The sequence below is a fragment of the Rhinatrema bivittatum genome, chromosome 4, assembly GCF_901001135.1.
Source record: "Rhinatrema bivittatum chromosome 4, aRhiBiv1.1, whole genome shotgun sequence".
Taxonomy (NCBI): domain Eukaryota; kingdom Metazoa; phylum Chordata; class Amphibia; order Gymnophiona; family Rhinatrematidae; genus Rhinatrema; species Rhinatrema bivittatum.
Genome location: NC_042618.1, coordinates 274,332,915 through 274,358,203, shown reverse-complemented (window position 1 = coordinate 274,358,203; position 25,289 = coordinate 274,332,915). Strand labels below are relative to the sequence as shown.

Below are 25,289 nucleotides of genomic sequence, written 5' to 3'. Positions count from 1 at the left end.
GGGGTCCAGCGGGGGTCCGGGAGCGATCTCCTGCCGCGAATCATTTTCCGTACGGAAAATGGCGCCGGCAGGAGATTGACTGCAGGAGGTCGTTCAGCAAGGGTTCCGGACCCCCGCTGAACGACCTCCTGCAAAATGGCGCCGGCTGCAAAATGGCGCCGGCTGAAGACTACACGATTTAGTGCGCCGGTTTTCCTGCTCTCCCCCCTTCCCCCGATTTAGCTACGGACCGCCGCTACGGAGGTAATTTAAGGCTACGGAGGTAATTTAAGCTACGGACCGCCGCTACGGACCCCCCAGGTAATTTAAGGCATTTGGGGGGGGTTCGGGAGGGGGGGGGATTTAATTTAAAGGGTCAGGGTGGGTTTTAGGGGGTTTTAGTGTGCCGGCTCACGATTTTAACGATTTTCACGATACTTTACACACCCAAACGGCAACAATACGATTCCCTCCCCCTCCCAGCCAAAATCGATCGTTAAGACGATCGAGGACACGATTCACATCTCTAATGTTTATGGGCGCACACATGCTTCTTTTAAAATTTACTTTCATCTCTCAGAGAACAGCAGACGTGGGGTGAGTCTGGAGCAGACACTGTGAACAGCATGTGAACAGAAACTTAAGAGGGGCTGCAACACACACAAAACTCAGTCTGCAGCTTTGATTCCAGGGCTTGGGACTCACTCAGCTAAAGGCAGAGTTAGGATGCATAGTCATGGAGCTGTAACTTATACAGGGGGGAGCAAAGAGGGGCTGGGTCAGGGAGAGAGGAAGGGGAAGTATGCTGGGATAATCTCTGGAGTGGTGACAGTTGATGGTGATGGGTGGAAGGAAGACAGAGAAACTGTGGGGGTGGGGGTGGAAGAGTAAAAGCTAAGGGGGGGAGAGAATGGAAGAGACAAAAGCTGATGGTTATTATTCCATTCCTACCCCATCTGCTAATCAACAGCAATCTCAGGGTGACCACAACTCAAAGGTTCTCACACCCCTTAATATGTTGCTGATACTGCTCCTTCAACCCCCCACCCCCACCCCCTACCAATGACCATTTAGGTCCCTGTTAGTTCCAATATTTTCCTCTAACTCCCAATTGAATGCAGGAGGTTGCATGTAGCAAACCGATTGTCCCAGTCTCTCCCCGATTACCCTTTCTGTCCCTGTTGCCATGATAAACAGGCAAGGCTTTCCCAGTGTCCCCCAGTTTGTCCCAATCTGCACTGGGGACCTCCCTCCTGCCCACTTGGCAGTTCCTGCTTCCACTCAGCAGATGTGTTGTGAGTGTGGAGTGAGGTCGCCTGCTTGAGAGAGAGGGAGCCCTTGGATCACGGCACAACCTCAGGGTGAGGCTCCAAGGTAGAACCGTGAGAGGCGAGCGTATCCAGGCATGGGCTGGACTTGGAATATAGCTTGGACTTGGAACGAGGCACATTCAGACCTCTGCTAAACCTGTATGCATGGAGTGAGACCCAACAACGCAATGCTGGTCTCTAGGGTAGCCATCTGACCACTCAATAGCCCTTTCAGACCTGCCACTTGGAACAGCGAGTGCGTCAGGACAGACTAAGGAACATGGACATAGGCTCTGGAGATGAGGAACATGGACGAAGGCTCTGGAGACAAGGAATATGGATGAAGGCTCAGGTTCAGTCTAGAGTTCAGCATCCCGGGGCACTGTACCTCAGCACGTCCTACACAGCCCCCCGTGGGCTGATCACAGACCATGCTGTCCCACTGCGTGCCCTACACAACCTGCCACAGGTTGGTTGTGGACCACACTGGGAGCGAGACAGGCTCAGGCTTGAGACTCAGAAGAGGACGGGAGCCAGAAAATGGCTTGCAATGAGAATCTTGGTTTAGAAAGAAGATCATGGCTTGGAAAGAGGAACAAGGAGATCCACTGGCTGGACAAGCCATGAGCCCTGGAGCTATGAACATGATTAGGAACTCAAGATTTGACTTAGAACTTGACTTGGAACTTGTAACTCTAAAAACACGGATGGACTCTGAGGATTTGATCCAGCGAAGACAGACTTGGAGACAAGCCTTATGCCTGGAAGCGCCCTACACAGCCCCCATGGGCTGGTCATGGACCACGATGCTGGAACACCAGGAGGAAGGACGAGAGAGGATCTAGAAGGCAGACCTTGGAATGAAGACATGAACATCAGGAACTTGACTGAAGAGTTGGACGAGGCACTGACAAGAGACCAGGAAAATGGAACATAGAACATGAAGTATCTCTGATGAGGAACAAGAAGACCAGGAATATGGAACCAGAACTTGGAACAGGAATAGGAACAAGAAGATCAGGAACATCCAATGAAGAACATGAAGACCATCAAGACAGAAATATGAGCACGGAAGAATTATAGAAACATAGAAACATAGAAACATAGAAATGACGGCAGAAGAAGACCAAACGGCCCATCCAGTCTGCCCAGCAAGCAGACTGGATGAAGAGAACATAGATGACCATGAGCACTCTTGCGAAGCACCGAGGAAATGGCAGAGACCCCTCTTATAGGGCTGCTGGACTGACAAAGCAGGATGGCATCAAATGGGGCCACGGGGCTTTTCCCGCCATGGGCCCTTTAAATTAAGAAGAGAAGTGTGCGCCTAAGCAGGAGCCGGTGTCAGGGCAGGAGTGGCAGTGTCAGTGGTGTCCCCACCACAAAGGTGGCAGAGCTGGCGGTGGTCCTACTGCAAAGAGCAGGCAGTACAGCTGCAGCTTCCAGGCACGAAGATGGTCAAGACAGTAGCAAGTGCGACAGCAGCTTCAACGCTGCAAGAACCGGCTCTGTAACAGCGGTATCCCTGCCTGCCTGAAAGTCTAACATAATGGTGGAACTAACAATTTAATACAAAAGAAGACAAGTCAATTATTTATCGATCAACTGTGAGTGACGGCCTAATGAATATGTTCATAGTGTTGGTTTATGCATTTGCTTTTTCAGCTGGGTGATAGACATCTTGTAGAGTCTGTTTCATATGGATTCATCACATATTTTATAACCTGTAGCTGTTGCACGCATATATAACCTGTAGCTGTTGCACGCATATTCAAACAAGCATTCCCGTAGAACCAAGAGCAGGAAGAAAATCAGTCACATATTTTCCGATTACCCCAGCATATTTCACATAACCTTGTTATTTAACCATGTTATTTTTCTCATTAACCCTCATGTTATTTTACCAACTGCTATTGTATTTTATTTATTGTCATTTTTTATTGCCATTTTTCATTGATATTTATTGTTGTTTATTTATTAATTATTTATTAATTGTTATTGCATTTATTTTCATCTATTAATTGTTATTTATTAATTGTTAGCATTGTTATATATATATTTTTTTTTCTGTTTCTTGGATTAACTATGTTCATTGTAAACCGCTAACTTGAAGCGATAGTTACTGTTCATTGTAAACCGGGGTGATATGTATATTATACAGGAACCTTCGGTATATAAATCCGTAAATAAATAAAAAATAAATAAATAAATATAAGAGGAAATAAGTATGATATGAGAACTTTCATCTGCTATTTTAAGTTTCCTCTGCAAGAATATTAGCTCTACGCAATAGACCTGTCTCCATGCTGTTCCTCAATGTTCTGGAATGGTATAATTTTTATATTGTATAATTTTTATATTGTAATATTCTACCCACTTGAAAGTTTACCATAATGAGGGAGCAAAACTGTTTAATATAAAAAGTCTGTAATTGTTCATGGATGGTTTAGTGAATATACATAAAGTATTTGATTACATAGTTACCTCTTCTCTTGGCTGCTTGACATTGTGTTGTGCCATCCTTTTAGGATGGATTCATTGCAGTTTCATCATTTAGCTATGGGACAGTTATGAGACTGGGTCAAAAGTTTCTATGTATATTTTTGGACAGTGTTGCCCCCTTCCTGGTTGGTTGGATTACATCTCATGGAATCCTTGTTTAAGTCTGATACTTTGTATCTCAGATGCTTGCAGGAATAGTAGCTTTCAAACTGGTGCATGTTGTAAAATACACTGGGCATACACATATGCACACCTAATTTTAAGTAAATACCGATTCTACCACGTAAGTTGGGGAATTTTAAAAGAGGCATGCATTCATGCCATTGCCGGTTTTACCAGTTCATCCACCATTTCACCCAGTTAATAGCTAGGTCTCCCAAATCCCCCCTGGTTTGATAGTCTGCATATCCCCCAGTTACCCCAGACCCTTTAAACCTATCAGAAATGGCTGTCTCATTTTATTTCTAACTTTCAACTCCTCCATAGCAGAAATAAACTTACACAGCGGGGATCTGGGCATGCACCCAGGTGCATAAATATATACATACACATTTACTGGCCATGCTCCGAAATGCCCATGCTCACCCTGCCCCTTTTTGAAAACTTTTGAGATGTGTGCGCAGTGCGAGGTATGCACGTATCTGGGCGGGTTTTAAAATTCAGAGGGCGCACATGAGCCCAACTTCTGTGCATATCTCCCACTTTTGGTGTGCACCAGGCTTTTAAAATTCACCTTTTAGCTTTCACTATGTTGTGGAGATGGACTCCTGGCCCGAGGTGGTGTTGGCACGAGCTGTGGGGGAAGCCCCCACAGGTCCCCACCATTGGGAGGCAAGGCAAAGCGGGAAGTGGAGGCTGACTAGAACTTTGCCAATACCAGCCCTCGTTCCCCACAGGTTGAGCGCTTGGGTACCAGGGCCGGCGGGACTTAGCCGGGCCTCCGCATGGTTGATCCCAGAAAAGATGTCCAGAGACAGAGTGCCAGGTGGCAGTGGAAACGATGGGTTCTAGAAGGAAGAGGTAAGATCTGAGATCGAGTCCAGACGAGAGTTGGGGCAGGCACCAAGGGACAAGCTCAGGTCCAAGCAGAGGGTTGAGGCAGGAGACTAGAGACAAGGTCAGGTCCAAGCAGAATGTCAAGGCAGGCAGATAGAGACAAAGTCAAGTCCCAGTAAAGGATCAAAGCCAAGGAGGTCTGTCAGAAGGTAAGCAGGAACAAGGACGGGAGCTGAAGTTGGAATGTTGAAAAAACAGGGAGAGGGAAGGCCTCAGTCGCTTAGCAGGCCAGAAGGTGATAGGAACCGACCAAAAAAATAAGTCAAAGTACTCACTGAGAGTCATAAAAACGTACGCGGAGGGAGACCAGTGCAGGGAAAAGTGTCTATTGAAATAAAAAGTAAAGTGTTTCCATTAGGAAAAAAGTTAAAATTTCCTCACAGAGCTCCAACTGCTATGCTTACTGCAGAGTGGAAAAAAGAAGACTGAGGAAGACACCTGTGGCTCACAGGGGTAATTGCAGGCTGAGCATGCTCAGTGCACTCAGTGTGCCAGTGTCAGTCAAAGCTTTGTGGAAACTTTGACAGAAACGTTTTCCGTACAGGGCTCCATCCTGTGATGTCACCCATTTGTGAGGACTACCATCCTGCTTGAACTGTGAGAACGTATATGCCATATTCGTTGCATTCGTGGGGGTCACGAAACTTATGGCGAACCGCCCAAATACAGCGTATCACTAACGAATAAACCCCCACCCTCCTGATCCCCCCAAGACTTGCCAAAAGTCCCTGGTGGTCCAGCGGGGGTCCTGGAGCGATCTCCTGCACTCGGACTGTCGGCTGCCGGTATTCAAAATGGCACTGATAGCCTTTGCCCTTACTATGTCACAGGGGCTACCGGTGCCATTGGTCGGCCCCTGTCACATGGTAGGAGCATAAGTTGGCGCCAACCATCCATTGCTCCTACCATGTGACAGGGGCCGACCAATGGCACCGGTAGCCCCTGTGACATAGTAAGGGCAAAGGCTATCGGCGCCATTTTGAATACCGGCAGCCGACAGCTCGAGTGTAGGAGCTCGCTCCAGGACCCCCTCTGGACCACCAGGGACTTTTGGCAAGTCTTGGGGGGGTCAGGAGGGTGGGGGGTTGTAGTTAATTAAATTTAAAGGGTTGAGATGGGTTTTTCTTTGGGAAACAAATACATATGTAACTAATGAATGGATCAGGGTCCCCCAAGAATGGATGCAACTGATTTGGGTCCCGACGAATATGAATACCGAATGGGATGAGTCCTTCCCTGCTGCTCATCCCTAGTCACCAATAGAGCGAAGACATTGCTACAGCACCTCTAGCCAAGCATTTCTACATCTATTACACCAGACAGCATATGGAGGTGAACATTAGCTAGATAGTTCCCATCTAACATACATGCTCATGTACCCAAGAGTTAACTAAGAATACGCTTTCTGAAGAAGGCAACACAAGCCACTTGTGAAGCTCCACAGTAAGGAGTTTCTTGTTTTGCACTTTTGTCTTTCTTGGGAGCATACAAAGAACTTTCTGTTTTATAGCCACCATGATATGATCTTGCATGTGAGAAATATGCCTAGTTGGAATGGCCAGTTGCACTCTAGCATGCAAGGCCATGTGGGTCCCAAACTTTTTACCTAGTAAACCCTTAAGACCAAAACCATACCATGAAAAGACACAACCAGAAAGTGAAGTTTCAAAGAATTAAACATTTATAGACAACAGAATCAAAGGAAAGCAAGCAATGTCTTTGATAATCACATTTTGTAGCGACAAGATATCAAACAGTATATGACATTGTAACTGAAATGACCAGCACATTTATTGCAGACATGTACATACATAGTTACAAATGCATATACAGTATTATGATTTTATCCTTTTGCAAAATCATGATTACTGCAAAGAATCTAGAAAGTGGGTATGGTAACCCAATAGCTAAGTACAGCTCTAATGTTAGAACTGATGACAGTACAATTAAGTGATGGCAAGTGAAGGTCTATACAGTACATGCTGAAAGAGTGCACTCGAAGTAGAAAACCTAAGGACTACAGCAGCAAAGTTCAGAGAAGGCCCAGACAGTCGATGTTGAAAGAATGCACTCAAAGGAGACAACTAAAGGGCAATGGAAGCAAAGTTCAAATAGCAGGCAGCAGGACCAGTACTGGCCAGCACAGAATGGAGGCAGCAGGTCCAAAACTGAAAAGCACAGCATGGAAACAGGAGTCCTAGGTGATGAGATAGCAACCCCAGGAAATGAGACACCAGTATGGAGGCTGCAGCAGAATGAGATATGAAGAGATATCAGTAGGACTGTGACTGGAGACTGCATCAAGGAGGCAGGACTATGGGCAGTGCATAGAGTAGGGCATAAAAAGTAAGCAGCAGGACAACAAAGGCAGACAATATAAACATCCCCATCAGCAAAGGAACTCTGTAGTCAGGATGTGTCAAGTAGTGGAACAGAGAGGAGGAGCAGCCTAGTGGTTTGAACAGCAGGCTTTGAGCCAGCAAGACCAGGGTTAAAATCCCACTGCCACTCCTTGTGACCTTTGGCAAGGTCACTTTCCCTTTGTTGCCTCAGGTACAAACTTAGGGCTAGATTCATCAAACTATCACCTGCAAAAGGAAGAGGGACATGTTTTATGGTAATAGCCTATTTATCATAATGTGTGCTATCTTAGCACAGGTATTACCACAGAGTGCGAGAACTTTTTCACACTTTGCAGTAATATCACAATTGTTGCAATTCCTACCTACAACCACTGGGGGGGGGGGGGGGGGGGAGAGAGAGAAAGAGAGAGAGCCTAACTATAAAACCCTTCTAGTAGTTAGGTATTTATACCTTTATAGGAGGCCTACCTAGTAACTTGAGATGAGGTTTAGGTAGTAGTGTAGAGGTTAGGGGCCACTTTGACATGCAGAGTGAGACGCACAAACAGAAGAGTACACTCCTGTGAAGATTTGATGTCCTTCGAAGTGAAGATGAGATTTGTACAATATTCTCTCAACCTAGCTTGATCTCTCTCTCGCTTTCTTTCCACTGTTTGCGAAAAGATCACAAAGTGCAATGTAGCTATATCACACAGCTTAACTCCCATGGAAAAAGGTGTAGTTATTTCCGGCATTAAAACTGTGTGATATGGCTTTGCAAAGCCAGCGCACTTTGACAGACATCACACCCCTAACTCCTCCCCCTTTTCCAAATTAGCATAGCACCATGAGTCATGGTGCTTTTCGCATGCGAAAAGGCCATAACGCAAATTAGAAAATAACCCCCTTAAATTGTGAGTCCTCTGGGGACAGAGAAATAACTACAGCACCTGAATATAATCTGTTTTGAATTACTAAAAAGCAGAATATAAAATAATTCCATCTAGCCAGCACAGGAACTCTGTAGTCAGGACAGGCCCAGTAAGCATCTTCCATTTAGCTGGCATAGGAACTCAGTACAGGGGACTGGCCTGGCTTGTTTGGACAAGACAAGTGAAATTTTTTACAACTTGGGGCTTCATGGGCTTTTTCCAACCAGTTTTTGGCTGGATGGGGGTGCCATATCATTGCGGGGCCTATAACTGGGCCTTCCCAAGAACCCAAGACTGCTTATAGTGTAGACTCCTGGGAGGATGGGATGGGTGCAGGCTCTGGCAATCTTTCAATTAGTTGGATTATGGCAGATGTCAAGTTGTTGATGGAGGTGGAGAAAGTGGTTTGGCCCTGTGTAAGGTCTGTTGTGTGCACCTCCATGGCATTGCTGTGGCAGATCTGAGCCCTCCTCAACTGCACCAGCTCTGCTCGTATATGGTGCAGATGGAGCCCATGAATTCTCTTGATGCGGTCAAGTGTATCATGGACAGTGCATTCCAGTGCTGCTGCTGCTGTGGTTGGTGGTAGCTGATGTGCTGTCTGTGGCTCAAACGCTGGCATGTCCAGGCTGGTGGGCTCATCAGGCTGGGTGTCTGGTGCATACTGCTGGTGACATGACATGCTGGAGGCAAGTGAGGACTGGCCAGCTTCATCCCATGGCATCAAGGCTGGTGTCAAGTTGTAGGAGTAAGCCAAGGGTTGGGAGTAACTGGTTCTGTTCTAGCGGTGGCTGCTGCTGCTGCTGCTGCTCCTTCTCCTTCTCCTCTTCCTCACTCCACTTGGTTTGAGCATCAATATGCAAGCTGAGAACTGGGGCTATGCTGCTGGTCCCTGGGGCTTGATGGCTGGGACTGGCAGGTTCCTGGGCGAGAACTGTGGAAGCATAGAAGAAGACATAACTATGAATGACAATAAGTACACATCTACTGTTTGGCATAAGATGTCCACTTTGCATCAAGAAATGTGAGCATCTTATGGCAAAATATATGGACATCTGTTAAGATTTTACATTTACAGGTGACAAACTTACAACTCATGTCGTGTCCAGGGCCTCATCCATCCCTTCAAACATGTCCGGTCCCAGCCACTGAATCATGTGCTCCTCCATGGAGCAAGGGGCAGGCTCCTATAAGGGTTCAATGTAACGCTTCACCAACTGTGATGCCTACCCCACAGCCAGGGCATTATTACCTCTCAGGCTGTTCACACTGCCACCACTGTTGCTGACATTGCTGCAAACTTGATCAACCTTAGAGGTGTGCACACGTGACCAATTATTAAAGGTGGAAAAGGATCTGCAGCACTCCCCAATAACATCACCTGGCCCATGCTACTTAATGGCCAGTTGTGCAGCAGTCAGCTGGTATTCCTAGCTCTTCCAGATCCTGTCTTTTTCCTGCCTTGCCCATTCCAGTTCCTGGCTTGCCTTGCCCTGGTTCGTAGCCACTCTGTCCTGCCTTGCCTTCCTTATGGCCTTGTCTCTCTGTCCCTTATCTCCCACTTCTTCTTTCCCCTCTGTCTGATCTCCTGTTGCCATCTTGAACAGCCTGCCTGAATTCTGACCCTGACTACTGCTTGTCTTGACCCTCTGCCTGGATACTGATACTGCTTGCCTGCCACCTACCTTAACCCACTGCCTGGATACTGACACTGTTTGTCTGCCACCTGCCTTTATCCTCTGTCTGGATACTGACACTGTTTGTCTGCCACCTGCCTTTATCCTCTGCCTGGATACTAACACTGCTTGTCTTCTGCCTAACTTGAGTCTCCGCCTGGATATTGACCTCACAGACCCACTGCCAGCCCAGACCCTTGGACCGCTTCACCACTATGGACACTCTCCTAAGTCTTGCCAGCCTTAGAACCCAAGGGCTTAACTTGCGGGGAAAGAGGTTGGTATAGGCAAAGCCTCCCCATTTCGTCCCAGCTTGTCTGCCTTTTGTTGCTATGGATTCTACCCATGCCTCTTGAGCTGGGTAATATCAACTCCACCATAGCCTAAGGACTCACACTCCTTGGCATTCGATAAATAACCTCTTTGGGCATACCCCTCATCTAACTGAGGAATACACTTTGAGAAAGCAGAGAGCTTGTTGCATTCCCTTTGGTATTTATGGCACTTTAGCTTGGAAGAAAAGCAGAGGACACAACTGGGAGCAGCTCATCTGGTACTTATGACACTCTAGCTTGGAAATGCGGAAGAGGATATGGAACAACTTCCTATCACCATACCTCCATGCCTAGGTTCATGGTGGATCTAGTGAGGGACTGGGGAAAAGTGAGGGGGTACAAGCATGAGAGTCTAGTTTTATTTTGATGTGGGCAATCCAACTCAACAATAGGATATTAACTTGGGTGCACTGCAGAGGTCAGACTAACCAGCTTGTAGCTCCCAGCGTTCTCCTTATTTCCATATATCTTGAATATATTGTTATTGAGATTGAAATTATTAGAAGATAACTTTCAAACAACTGTGCATGATGGCATATATTTGCATGAATATGGCCACGCATAGTTCTACCATAATATTTTATAAATCGTGTGTATGATATATGTGCATTCTATAAAATATGCATAGCTCTACCCCGCAACATATGCGCTAGAGATGTGAATCGTGTGCCAGATCGTCTTAACAATCAGATTCGGCTGGGGGGGGGGGGGTAATCTGATCGTTAAGATATGTGAATTGGAATCGTTTCCGATTCCAATTCACATCGCTAATTTTTTTTTTAGGGAGGCCCGCGCTGCATCAGCTGTTCTAAAAAAAAAAATGGCGCCGGCCATCCAGTGCTCCTACCATGTGACAGGGGCCGGCCAATGGCACGGATACCCTGTCACATGGTAAGGGCAAAGGGGCATCGGCGCCATTTTTTTTTTTAGAACAGCTGATGCCTGGGAACGGGAAATCTCTCCCCGAGGCCCCCCTGGATCTCTCCTCTCCCCGAGGCCCCCCTGGATCTCTCCCCAAGGCCCCCCGAGGCACCCCTGGACCACCAGGTAATTTGAAAAGGTTTTGGGGGGGTCGGGAGGGGGGGGGTCGATTTAAAGGGTCGGGTGGGTTGTTTTTTTTTAGCGGCGTGGGCCTCCCTAAAAAAAAAGGGTTGGGAGCGTGGGGGAGGCTAAGGGGGGTCGATTTAAAGGTTCGGGTGGGTTTTTTTTTTTATCGAGCCATCGGCGCCATTTTAATTAGTGGCAGCCAAAATGGCGCCGATGGCCCGAGAGCGGGAGATCGCGCCGGGACCCCCCCCCACTGGACCACCAGGTAACTTAACATTTTGGGGGGGTTCGGGAGGGTGGGGGAGGGTAAGGAATTGGTTTTAAAGGGTCGGGGTGGGTTTAGGGTTGTTTTGGTGTGCCGGTTTTCCCGCCCTCCCCCAAATAATTCCCGTGCCTTATTTAACGATACAATACAAATGCCCCTGATGATAAATCGGGGGCATTTGTATTGTATCGTGCACTCTAACGATTTAGAACGATTTTAAAATTATCTGACGATAATTTTAATCGTTCAAAAACAATTAACATCCCTAATATGTGCATATGTATGGAATGCATTGAAACCATATATAGCAATGCTTTGAACGTATGTACTTTTTCTACCTATTTTTAAAATATCCAAATGTATGTTATGCACATGAAAGTAAAGTAAGACTTACTCATGTAAGTCCGAATTTACATGTGTAAGTCGGTCAATTTTAAAACGAGCACATAAATGAAATTAACGTTTAACAATGTCTACCAGTTTACTCAGTCTTTCTCCAGGTCATCAAGACCCTCCTGGTTTTTCAGCCTGAACTCCACTGAGTTCACCCATACCTCCCATCCAGTAAGTACTACACAAAAAAAATGTTTAATATCACTTATACCAGATAATTAGCAGATGTAAAAATTTAGAAGTTAGAAAATGTGGGCCGGATTTTAAAAGCCCTATGCATGCTGGGCCTATTTTATATAGGTCCGGCGAAGTGCATAAAGCCCCAGGATGCGTCTAAGTCCCGGGGCTTTACAAAAGGGGCGGTCCAGGGGCGGGAGTGGGGCCAGAGACCTCTGGCACAGCTGCCATTTGTCACTGTGTTGGAGGATCGCGTGCCGGCAGACTGCCGGCATGCTCAAAAGGTATGTTAAAAGAATTGGGTGGGGTTAGGATAGGGCTAGGGGGTGAGAAGGTTAGTTTAGGGGGAAGGGAAGTTCCCTCCCAGGCCGCTCTGATTTCGGAGCAGGCTGGGAGGGAATGGGGGAAGGCTGCGGGCGTCGGTGCATGGAAGGTGCACTAGTGTGACCCCCCTTGCGTGCACTGACCCCCGATTTTATAACATGCGTGCACTTGCGTGCACATGTTCTAAAATCGGGTGTATATGTGTGCACACCGGGTAACATGTGCACATGTACGCCCACGTGTATATATGAAAATCTACCCCTGTATGTGCATGTTTTAAAATAGCAATTTACGCATGTGTTGGCCCCACCCTGGAATGCCCCTAGCCCACCTCTTTTTTCCATGTGTATATGTGCACACCAAAGTAAAAATACATGTGTATTTTGACTTTTATAAAATACATGGTAGATGAGTAGTGGCTATTTATGCACGTATATGCATGTATATGCACGCGATCCTCCAACACAGTGGCAAATGGCAGCTGTGCCGGAGGTCTCTGGCCCCACTCCTGCACCTGGACCACCCCTTTTGTAAAGCCCCGGGACTTAGACGCGTCCTGGGGCCTTATGCGCTTTGCCGGACCTTTATAAAATAGGCCCGGCATGCATAGGGCTTTTAAAATCCAGCCCACATTTTCTAACTTGTAAATTTTTACATCTGCTAATTATCTGGTATAAGTGATATTAAACATTTCTATTGTGTAGCACTTACTGGATGGGAGGTATGGGTGAACTGGGTGGAGTTCAGGCTGAAGAACCAGGAGGGTCTTGATGACCTGGAGAAAGACTGAGAAAACTGGTAGACATTGTTAAACTGGTTAATTTCATTTATGTGCACGTTTTTATGCATGTAAGATTTTGAAAATTCACCTTTTGAAAATGTACCTTTTAGTGTTGATATTCACATCAATGCAACTGGTACAAATACATAGCATTAGGAGTATCACCCTGTGAATATTCAGTGATATGATATCATTAAGGTGTATACTTGTTGCTTGCCTTAGGTATACATATTGGTATGGAGAATTACATTAAATATATTGATCTTTATATTGATATGGTACTGCTATGCAGTTTCATCTCAAAATTAAATAGTTGCTCTTTTCCCATGGAATGCTAGGGTAGAGATGTGAATCATATGATCGATCGTCTTAACGATCGATTTTGGCTGGAGGGGGGAGGGAATCGGATCGTCGCGGTTTTGTTTTTTTTTTTTAAATCGTGTAAATCGTAAATCAGGGGAGGGCGGGAAAACCGGCACACTAAAACAACCCTAAAACCCACCCCGACCCTTTAAAATAAATCCCCCACCCTCCCGAACCCCCCCAAAATGTCTTAAATTACCTGGGGTCCAGTGGGGGGGGTCCCGGTGTGATCTTCCACTCTCGGGCCACGGGTGCGTTAATAGAAATGGCGCCGGCGCTACCTTTGCCCTGTCATATGACAGGGCAAAGGTAGCGCCGGCGCCATTTTGGTTCCTGTCCCCCGATGTCACGAGCCCAGGAGATCGCTCCCGGACCCTCGCTGGACCCCCAGGGACTTTTGGCCAGCTGGGGGGGGCCTCTTGACCCCCACAAGACTTGCCAAAAGTCCAGCGAGGGTCCGAAAGTGACTTCCTGCACTCGAATCGTACTGCCGTATTGCAAAATGGCGCCGGCCATACGGCCATATGGCCAGCGCCATTTTGCAATACGGCAATATGGCCATACGGCCGGCGCCATTTTGCAATACAAAATACCCTATGCTAGGGTATTAGCTAGATCTTGCAGCCCTGCCTAGAATGCTGAAATTAAGAATTATCATCTCCTCAGGGCTTAGGCCCTGATATTCTGTGGATAGAGGACTGGCCAAACTGAAGTACATGTTCATGGCAATACATAACTCAGTATTTGGGTGTATATTCATAGTATTATAATACTGACAACAAGGAAGATTTTGACATCAATTGAAGTTGACTTAGGGAATGGCCTCTGCTATTACTGGCATCAGTAGCATGGGATCTTCTTGGTGTTTGGGTACTTGCCAGGTTCTTGTGGCCTGGTTTGGCCTCTGTTGGAAACAGGATGCTGGGCTTGATGGACCCTTGGACTGACCCAGCATGGCAATTTCTTATGTTCTTACTAATCGAATGGAAGCCAAGAAATTAATTACATAACACTGTATTACAAGAATATTAAAAATCCTTGCAAAAATCAACGAATGTCATTACTTAAATAATATTACAGTTGTAATATATATGTAAAAATGTCTGAAATGGCAAAGCTATGGCCATTCCAGTCAAACCAAACTCAGTACCATTTGCACGATCATTATATTACAAATATTTTGCAATATAACAATTTTTTTAATGAAGGATTCCAGACTTCTGGCTGATACAAACTCTGACCAAAAAGCAAGGTAGCTGTAGCTGAGGTGCCAATATAAAATATTAAAATGATATACCTGAGTACTTTGAGCATCTTTAACTTATAGTATTAGAAATAGGCAATTAAACTGGCTGTGGCATTTTGCTGAATGTAGAATGCTGCATTTACCTTCATATAGTGCTCATCTGTAGAAGGTTCCAAGTTATATAAGCATCCAAAGAAAAAAAATGTAATGTTATATTTGTATACTGCCTTCCTTACATATAGTCCAACCCGAATGCAATAGTAATTTACAAGAATGGTTTTTATTATCCAAGTAAGGAGACAAAACCTTTCTCATGAGCAGCAAAAGTCCAATTCCTCAGTCTTTTCAATCAACTAGACATATTCATGGCTGCAGAAAACAATCGCCATAAATAATGTATAATCAGCACAATCTATTTAGCATACTCATTTGAATATCTTCTGTCTAGAATACTGAAAAGAAAGTTAAATATAAAATACAGTATGTCTCTATTCAGACAAAAAAAAATATTTATTTATTTAAAAACATTTATAGCCCTCTCATAAAAAAAACAGTTATATGGTATTATGTTACTGAAATTGAATTAAATGTCTCTTCTTAGCATAAATGTACTGTAAATATGTGTTACTCAAAGTTGAATATATGTGTTTGTCTTACTTAATTTGCTGTGCAATCTCTTTTATGTCTTGGGCTTTTGTTTGCTGTTTCTGTTGATCTTCTGTTTCAGTTTGCTTCTTATGCTGGATATAATGTTCCTGCAAACTTGAACAGTTGTCCTCCACAATATGTCTGCTTAATGTTCTGTCACCAGCTGCAAGCTCTATCCCCAGTCTCTGCAGAAATTCTTGATGGGTAATGTAGCCTTTCTTATTTGTATCATACCTTTTTGAAGAAAAAGTAAATATTTTTAATTTAGGCCTGGATTCATCATTCTTCCGCAGAATGATGAATCCAGCGAAAACGGGGGTCGGGGGGCAAAGGGGGGGGGGGCGAGCCTGCAAAAACCCGCAGCCTTCGCACCACGGCAGTGTGATTTTGTCAGCCGCAGTGTGCCGGCTGCTGGCTTTCGCACTGAATAGCGCCACCGTGAAAGGTGGTGCTATTGGGTGTGCTACTGGCGACGATAATGTCAGTAACATTATCGCCGCCAGCAAAGACACCGCCGAGTCTGCCCTCTCGCCACTCAGACTTGAATTTGCATGCTATCGCACGTGATACGGCCATATTGCATGTAATAAGCCTTTAGAAAATAACCCCGTTAGAATGATAACTTCACTGAAAGTTTCATTTTTATTGAGTCTTGGGATATGTACAGGTACTGGACTATGAATGGGAGTCTTCCAGTACATCATAGGGGCAATTGTCAAAACTATGCATTTTGATGCAGTCTGTGGGATTTGCAATAATTTTCAAAGGAAAAATACACACATACTTTCCCTTTGAAAATTGCCCAAAAAAGGACCTACAGAGACTTGAGCCTCCTTTTTCTGTGGGTAATTTTTCTGGCCAAATTATATACTTTGTTGCCTCCCTCAATATAACCTTGTCTCCAGAAATATGCAAGTAAGAGTATGAATATTGTGCAAAATACAGCCTATATACCCAGGTAAATGGATTTTGAAAATTGCCCCCATATAATTTAATGAAAGTACTTTAACAGGCAATCAGAAGCTATCTTGAACTTATAGATGATACTAATTTCTACAAGATTCTCATAAGCAAATCACCGATTTCTTTCTTCAATAATAAATGTGCTAAATAACTCTAGTATTTACAATGTTTCTGCATTTTTCTTTTCAGGATCAGTTGTATAATAATGAAATTCTGTAAAGACACCCTTAGGCAAAGTGAAATGACTTACCTTTAGGGGGAAACTTTCAAACAGCTTACATAGTTACAAACTAAAACCCCTGCTATCCAGACTTATGTATGGGTAGGGAACAATATAGGTGTGCAGACAGACTCCAGCAGGGTGGGGTGGATAACAGAGGCATGGAGGGGAAGGAAGGGTGAGGAGATAAGGAAGTCAGGTGACTTAGGTATCCAGGTAAAGAAAGGGGAGGGTACAAGGATAGACGAGGAGGAGAGAATGGCTTTAGGAACAGCCCATGACCTTAAAAGCAGGGGCTCGGCAAAGAATTCCCCTTTTTCGTGAGATCACAGCCCTACTTGCAGTTTAGCTCCAGGCCTCCTGATTCTGTCCACAGCCCACAGCATGCTGCCCCAACATCCTGGAGACTTGTACCCCTTTTAAAGTTTGCTGAGATAGTGTAGATCTTCTGCTACAGCCTGAGTTATTAGTGTAGATCTTCTGCTACAGCCTGAGTTATTCCCAACATAATAAAAAAATAATAATAAAAAAAAAAAGAGAACCACAGACAGTAAAGTAATGGTGCTGAGGCACTTAGGCACTGCAGGAAGCAGTGGGAGGCTCAATTTGAAGTGTTCCAGATGGTAGGGAAGAGGCTGGGGAGTAAACCCTACGAGTGTAGTTGGCATTTGGGAGGATGTAGGAATTTCATGGCCATGGGGGGGGGTTCTTTGAATATGAGTGGCAGCAAGACATAATCCCGACAGGAGAGTCTGGTCCGAGATAACATGGCAGCCATCACTGGCTAAGTACAGCTAGGAGCACGAACAGAGGCCAGAATGAACAAAGGTGTGGGGCGGACACAGTGACTTGGCGGCAGGATCCCAAAAATTAAATAAATATATGGATTGAGGAGCAGCATCCTGAGGAATAGTAGCTAGCCAGTGGACACAGTGGAAGGCCGCGGGGGAGAAATTAGCATTGGGGCACATAGCATCCGGCCGCTGGGATGGTGCAGTGGTGGGCAACCCCTAACAAGGCTCTGGACCTGTTGGCTTACTAGGGAGTCAAGGCACCCTTTTAATGTACATGGACTGGCATTTCTGGAGAAAGTCCCAGTGCCAACATAATGCAAATTTTGGCATACATCTTGGGAAGGTCAGAAAGAGCATGTACATGAAGCAGCCAGGCAGCCATTTAGGACAAGTCTGGGCCATGTGGGTCTGAGTGCAGTGGTCATCTGAGGAAAGTCAGGAGAGGTGTCGGAAGCTAGGTGGACATATCGACTCAGCAGTGATGGGGCTATGTGACAGTGAGGCTTGGATGGAAAGGCTATCCAAAAAAAAGGGAAGTAGGCAGAGTGTAGGCATTGACATACCATAGATCTGCGCTCCAAGATGCAAAAAGTGCATTGAGCAAGCATTGGCAAAAAGGATAGCAGGTATATTAAAAGAAATAGGCATAGGGTGAAGAGAAAGTATAGCATATGGATTCTGAAGATCCCCCTTTTTTTGTTTGTGAAGACCGGGTATGTGTATATGTTCCGTATGTACTTAATGCAATTTCTCTCACAATTCTGTCTTATACAGCAGACAGAGTCTTCAAGATAGCCCCAAGAAACCATGACAGAGCACAGAACTCAGAAAAGGGCAAAAAAAAAGGTGGTGAAGCGACGCGCAGCTAAGAATACCAAGCAGTCAAACACTCAGAGCACAACAAGGAAAGCCTCCCTGCCCTCCACCACATCGTGAGGTAAGAAGTTGCAATGCAACACATGCCATATAGCGAGGGACCAATACGACTTGGAAGACCTGATGCTTGAGCTGCATCAGCAGGCTCAGGAATACGGGACTGAATGGTTTCAGCAATGTATGGTGATGAGCAGCAAAAGAACCCCTAGGACCAGGGTTAGCACATCAGGTACCATGACATCCAAAATGAGTATTAACGCTTACCCCCTTCCACAGCAAACAGAGTCAGCAATAACTCAGCAAATCTGCAGTTGGAGCTGAGTAAGTCAGCTATTGACACTGCTGTGCTATCCTTTCCTCGTTCAGTTATGATGGCAGTGAAGAGGAATTAACACTAGCCGCAGTCATGCAGAACACACTAAAATCATTTAAAAGTAAGAGAGAGGCCAGATGAGATATCTCATTAACTACAGGCTGGGATCAGGAATCATAGGGTAGCACCTCAGGACAGGAAGGAGTGGGAACAGAACCTAAAGCACCCCAAGCAGCTTCCATTAAAAGTGAAGCTCAGCATGAGGGGTTAGCACTCTAGCTTGAGAAGTATAAAACAAAATGAAAAAAAGGATATGGAAGTGACAATAAATTGATATTTTCTCACTATTTATCCTTGTGCAGGATGAGGATAACAATGAGGACAGAGAAAAGGATACAAAAAGCCACAGGTGCCTAAAATAATAAATAACTGGGTCTCAGCCTTCCACATTTTTATGAGCATAATAGTTGAATGTGAGCCAGGAAAATATCTTTATCTGATCTGCTGTCTTCATAACATAATGACAGCAGATAAACATTATGGGGCAAGGGTATGGCACAATTATGATATCAAGTTCTGAAAAAGCTTGGATAAGAACAGCTTGGTATCTTAACATATCGAGTCATCAATTTATGGTTAGATGAGATTACCATGCAAAGGTTTTGGCACTGAACATATCCCCATACCGCTAGAGACCAGAATGTAGGAGGGACATCAGAAAAGTGTGACATGTGCAGGCAGTATAACACTGGGCACTGCACGTGGACACCCTGCAGATTCAGGCACACATGTATTAACTGTTGGTTTGCACATCCAGCAACACATTGCAGAGTACACAAGGACCTGTGTCAATAAACCCTACAACTACAGCAGATTAATAATGCATCTAGCCCACTCCCTGGACAGTATTAGGGCTATGGTACCCTGGCTGCAGCGCTATCCACATAGGTCACAGCCCGAACAGATAACTATAGGTTTCACCCATGTCTATGCTAGCTCTTGCTCATGGGAACCCCTCCCCTGCAGCACCACCCCACACATAATACATTATCTTTGAGTCTCCAAGAGGCAGTAACAGCACAAAAAAATCAATCAAGTTGGTCCTTGGAAGGGTCTGCGACTCCTTCCGAGACCATCCTCCATGATAAGATCATATTTCCCTTGGATGTTATCCCAGACTTATATTATTCATTACGTTAATTATTTTGAGGTCCATACTCAAAAGTTAGTTATATAAATGGAAAATTTGGCATTTTCATCCATTTATTTGACTAAATTATAGCCGGATAGGTAGCTATCCGGTTATAATTTAGACAGATGAAAAAGAGGCATTCCAGGGGTGTTCTGGGGAGGGATTGAGTTATCAGTTAACATATGTTAGCTGGATAACTTTAGGTCTGCTGCAGAGCTGGTCTAAAGTTATCCAGCCGTGTATGGCTGGCTATCTTTAAAAGATAGCCGGGTAAAGTAGGGCTGACAGTCTCAAAATTAAAAAATAAAAAGACATCAATGGACCCAAGGCTCAAAAGTATTCCTTCCATAATATGAAATATAAGTTGCTCTGTCTGGCCCAGCACCCCAAACATTACTGGGATCCCTTCTGCTCACTTTTCCTGTTGCAGTTTTCTTATTTCTGAGAACTCTTGAAGTTCCTTTGTCATCAGCTGATAGCTTCTGGGTATTCACAAATAATCTCCAGCTCAGTTCTTGCTTCACAAATGGCAGTCTCTATTGATCTAAAAGCATCCTCTGTTGAATTATCTTTCACAAATGAAAAAGATGCCATTTTCTTCTGGCAGTGAACCAGTTCAGGAAGAAGTGACAGATCAAACCACAACATACCTGTACAAAGGAAAGGGAACTGTCCCCGGGTGTAGCCTATCTCTTAGTACCCTCTGACCCATGTTGAACCAGAACCACTGTTCACATGAAAACCCCCTCCAAATCGCAACACTTTGAAGGCTTGTGCCCCACTCTAGGGGACAACCCATTCTAGGGAGCCCTTTCCTGCACAAAGGAAAGGGAACTCTACCCGGGTTTAGCTTATCTCTTAGTACCTGCTGACCCATGTTGAACAAGAACCGCTGTTCATATGGAAACCTCCTCCACGTTACCACACTTTGAAGGCTCAGGCTCACTCTAGGGGCCAACACATTCTTGGGAGCCCTTTCTATAGCCTATAGCTGACCCATGTTGAACCAGAACTGCTGTTCACATGGACACCTCCTTCACATCGCCACACTTGCCCAGGCTAGTGCCCCACTCCAGGGGCCAACCCATTCTAGGGAGCCCTTTCCTGCACAAAGGAACGGGAACTATCCCCGGGTGTAGCCTATCTCTTAGTACCTGCAGACCCATGTTGAACGAGAATCACTGTTCACATGGAAACCTCCTCCTCGTCGACTCACCACACCTTGAAGGCTCGTGCCCCACTCTAGGGGCCAACCCATTCTTGGGAGCCCTTTCCTGTGCAAAGTTAAGGGAACTCTCCCCGGGTGTAGCCTATCTCTTAGTACCCACTGACCCATGTTGACCCATGTTGATCCAGAACCGCTGTTCACATGGAAACCTCCACGTCGACACACTTTGAAGGATCGGGCCCCACTTTAGGAGCCAACCCATTCTAGGGAGCCTTTTCCAGGGAAAATCTGGAAACCCAAGCAAAAAATAATCATGCAGGGATGGGCTAGAGTCCCTGGTAGGACATGTGACAAAAGATGGACCATCACCAAGATTATCTAAAGCATGTAATATTGGCCCTGGTGCTTGTTTGTTATAACTAGTTCGAGACTAGCTTATTCAATTGCACTTTCTCCTTGGCCTTCTTTGCAGCAATGAGTCTGTGAGATTGTTGCCTTCTCATTTACAAGAGGGCAAATTCCTGGTCTCCAAATGAGGATGTTTTTCTAGCTCACGACAAAGTGAACAAAACATTCGCCAGTCCAAGACTAATCAGATAGCAAAGGGAGCCAAGGTAACTCTACATAAGTTAGAGAAAGATTGTATCTACCTGGTATCAAATCTGAGGTGCTAACTGGCAGTAAGACCAGATAGTGAGAACCATTATTATTACATAAAAATGGGCACCCCTACATTTCCAGTTTACATGGGTGCAGGTTCATGTCTTACCAGGTTTTAGCGCATTCCATAACTTGATTAATGACTACTGTGCTGGCTTATTCCGGTCAGATGGAGTCCACCTGCCGGATACAGGTCTCGACATATTTAACTCCAGTTTACAAGATGTAGTATTAGAGACAGTAGTAGAAAGTCATGACTGTAGCAAACAGGTGATAGGGGTCCCCCCAGCAAATGAGGAGTCGTTGCTAAGGGACCATGAGGTCATTGTTAAAAAATACCATTCTAGAAGCACAGTCCAGATGTATTCCACACATTAAGAAAGGTGGAAAGAAGGCAAAATGATTACCGGCATGGTTAAAAGGAGAGGTGAAAGAAGCTATTTTAGCCAAAAGATCTTCATTCAAAAATTGGAAGAAGGATCCAACAGAAGAAAATAGGATAAAGCATAAACGTTGGCAAGTTAAATGTAAGACATTGATAAGACAGGCTACGAGAGAATTTGAAAAGAAGTTGGCTGTAGAGGCAAAAACTCACAGTAAAAACTTTTTAAAATATATCCAAAGCAGAAAGCCTGTGAGGAAGTCAGTTGGACCGTCAGATGATCGAGGTGTTAAAGGGGCACTTAGAGAAGATAAGGCTATCGCGGAAAGATTAAATGATTTCTTTGCTTCGGTATTTACTGAAGAGGATGTTGGGGAGGTACCCATTCTGGAGAAGGTTTTCATGGGTAATGATTCAGATGGACTGAATCAAATCACGGTGAACCTAGAAGATGTGGTAGACCTGATTGACAAACTGAAGAGTAGTAAATCACCTGGACCAGATGGTATACACCCCAGAGTTCTGAAGGAACGAAAAAATGAAATTTCAGACCCATTAGTAAAAATTTGTAACCTATCATTAAATATCATCCATTGTACCTGAAGACTGGAGGATAGCAAATGTAACCCCAATATTTAAAAAGGTCTCCAGGGGCGATCCGAGAAACTACAGATCACTTAGCCTGACTTCAGTGCTAGGAAAAATAGTGGAAAGTGTTCTAAACATCAAAATCACAGAACATATAGAAAGACATGGTTTAATGGAACAAAGTCAGCATGGCTTTACCCAGGGCAAGTCTTGCCTCACAAATCTGCTTCACTTTTTTGAAGGAGTTAATAAACATGTGGATAAAGGAGAACTGGTAGATGTAATATACTTGGATTTTCAGAAGGTGTTTGACAAAGTTCCTCATGAGAGACTTCTAGGAAAAGTAAAAAGTCATGGGATAGGTGGCGATGTCCTTTCGTGGATTGCAAACTGGCTAAAAGACAGGAAACAGAGAGTAGGATTAAATGGACAATTTTCTCAGTGGAAGAAATACGACAAGTGAGATAATCAAATTTGCAGATGACACAAAATTGTTCAGAGTAGTTAAATCACAAGCAGATTGTGATAAATTGCAGGAAGACCTTGTGAGACTGGAAAACTGGGCATCCAAATGGCAGATGAAATTTAATGTGGATAAGTGCAAGGTGATGCATATAGGGAAAAATAACCCATGCTGTAGTTACACAATGTCGGGTTCCATATTAGGTGCTACAACCCAAGAAAGAGATCTAGGCGTCATAGTGGATAACACTATGAAATCATCGGTTCAGTGTGCTGCAGCAGTCAAAAAAGCAAACAGAATGTTGGGAATTATTAGAAAGGGAATGGTGAATAAAACGGAAAATGTCATAATGCTTCTGTATCACTCCATGGTGAGACCGCACCTTGAATACTGTGTACAATTCTGGTCGCTGCATCTAAAAAAAGATATAATTGCGATGGAGTAGGTACAGAGAAGGGCTACCAAAATGATAAGGGGAATGGAACAACTCCCCTATGAGGAAAGACTAAAGAGGTTAGGACTTTTCAGCTTGGAGAAGAGACGGCTGAGGGGGGATATGATAGAGATGTTTAAAATCATGAGAGGTCTAGAATGGGTAGCTGTGAATCGGTTATTTACTCTTTCAGATAATAGAAAGACTAGGGGGCACTCCATGAAGTTAGCATGTGGCACATTTAAAACTAATCGGAGAAAGTTCTTTTTTACTCGATACACAATTAAACTATGGAATTTGTTGCCAGAGGATATGGTTAGTGCAGTTAGTATAGCTGTGCTTAAAAAAGGATTGGATAAGTTCTTGGAGGAGAAGTCCATTACCTGCTATTAAGTTCACTTAGAGCAGGGGTCGGGAACCTTTTTGGCTGAGAGAGCCATGAACGCCACATATTTTAAAATGTAATTCCGTGAGAGCCATACTAACTACAACCCCCCACCCTCCTGACTCCCCCAAGACCTACCAAATTAATTTACTACAACCCCCTACTCTCCTGATGCCCCCAAGACCTGCCAAATTAATTTACTACAACCCCCCATCCTCCTAACCCCACCCCCCCCAGACCTTCCAAAAGTCCTTGGTGATCCAGCGGGGGTCCAGGGCTCGCAGACAAATCTTTAATAAAAAAGTAAAAATCTAACAAAACCCCCCACCCTCCTGACGCCCCCCAAGACCTCCAAAATTAATTTACTACAACCCCCCACCCTCCTGATGACCCCAAGACCTCCAAAATTAATTTACTGCAACTCCCACCCTCCTGACCCCCCCAAGACTTGCCAAAAGTCCCTGGTGGTCCAGCGGGGGTCCGTGAGCGATCTCCTGGACTTGGGCTGTCGGCTGCCAGTAGTCAAAATGGTGCTGACGGCCCTATGCCCTCACTATGTCACTGGGGTCGACCAATGGCGGCAGTAGCCCCTGTGACATAGTAAGGGCAAAGGGCCGTCGGCGCCATTTTGACTACTGGCAGCTGACAGCCCAAGTCCAGGAGATCGCTCCCGGACTGCTCCTGGACCCCTGCTGGCCCACCAGGGACTGTGGGCAGGTCTTGGGGGGTCAGGAGGGTGGGGGTTGTAGTAAATTAATTTTGGAGGTCTTGGGGGGCATCAGGAGGGTGGGGGATTTTGTTAGATTTTTACTTTTTTATTAAAGATTTGTCTGCGAGCCAGATGCAGCCATCAAAAGAGCCATATCTGGCTCCCGAGCCATAGGTTCCTGACCCCTGACTTAGAGAATAGCCACTGCCATTAGCAACGGTAACATGGAATAGACTTAGTTTTTGGGTACTTGCCAGGTTCTTATGGCCTGGATTGGCCACTGTTGGAAACAGGATGCTGGGCTTGATGGATCCTTGGTCTGACCCAGTATGGCATGTTCCTATGTTCTTATGAGGAAAGAGTGAAGTGAAAGATTCTTAGAGGATAAATTATCCCAACAGCAATTGTAGCACCGTAACTTAAGTACAATGGCAATTTCTTTGATTCAATGTCAGGAAATACGACATCAGCAGGGATCAATCTGGGGCCCTGTATTTTTACAGAACTGTGCTTCTATGGCAGGGCTAGCAATAAAGGCTGGTGAGGCAGCAGAAGTTGCTGCCAAACTACAGTAAAAGTTGGTCACCCTGTGAGCTTGTTAGTTCAGGCACAATATTAGGGATATGCAGCCAAATAATTTTCGTTGCATTTGTGATACGTATTCGTCGGTGGTCATTTCTGTTGCATTCGTACGTATAGTGCGCCCGATATGTTGATATGTGAATTCGTTTTCCGGTTCCCATTAAAGTCAATGGGGGAAGGATTAC

General features: G+C 45.0%; 1 protein-coding gene across 1 annotated transcript in view; it reads right to left on the bottom strand.

Moving 5' to 3' along the window:
* Nucleotides 1–25,289, bottom strand: part of EFCAB6 (EF-hand calcium binding domain 6) — a 958,412-nt gene that overhangs the window by 356,678 nt on the left and 576,445 nt on the right. The window contains exon 15 of the mRNA XM_029597490.1: nucleotides 15,386–15,610. Coding sequence (XP_029453350.1) covers nucleotides 15,386–15,610 — 225 coding nt within the window. The remainder of the gene's footprint in view (nucleotides 1–15,385; nucleotides 15,611–25,289) is intronic.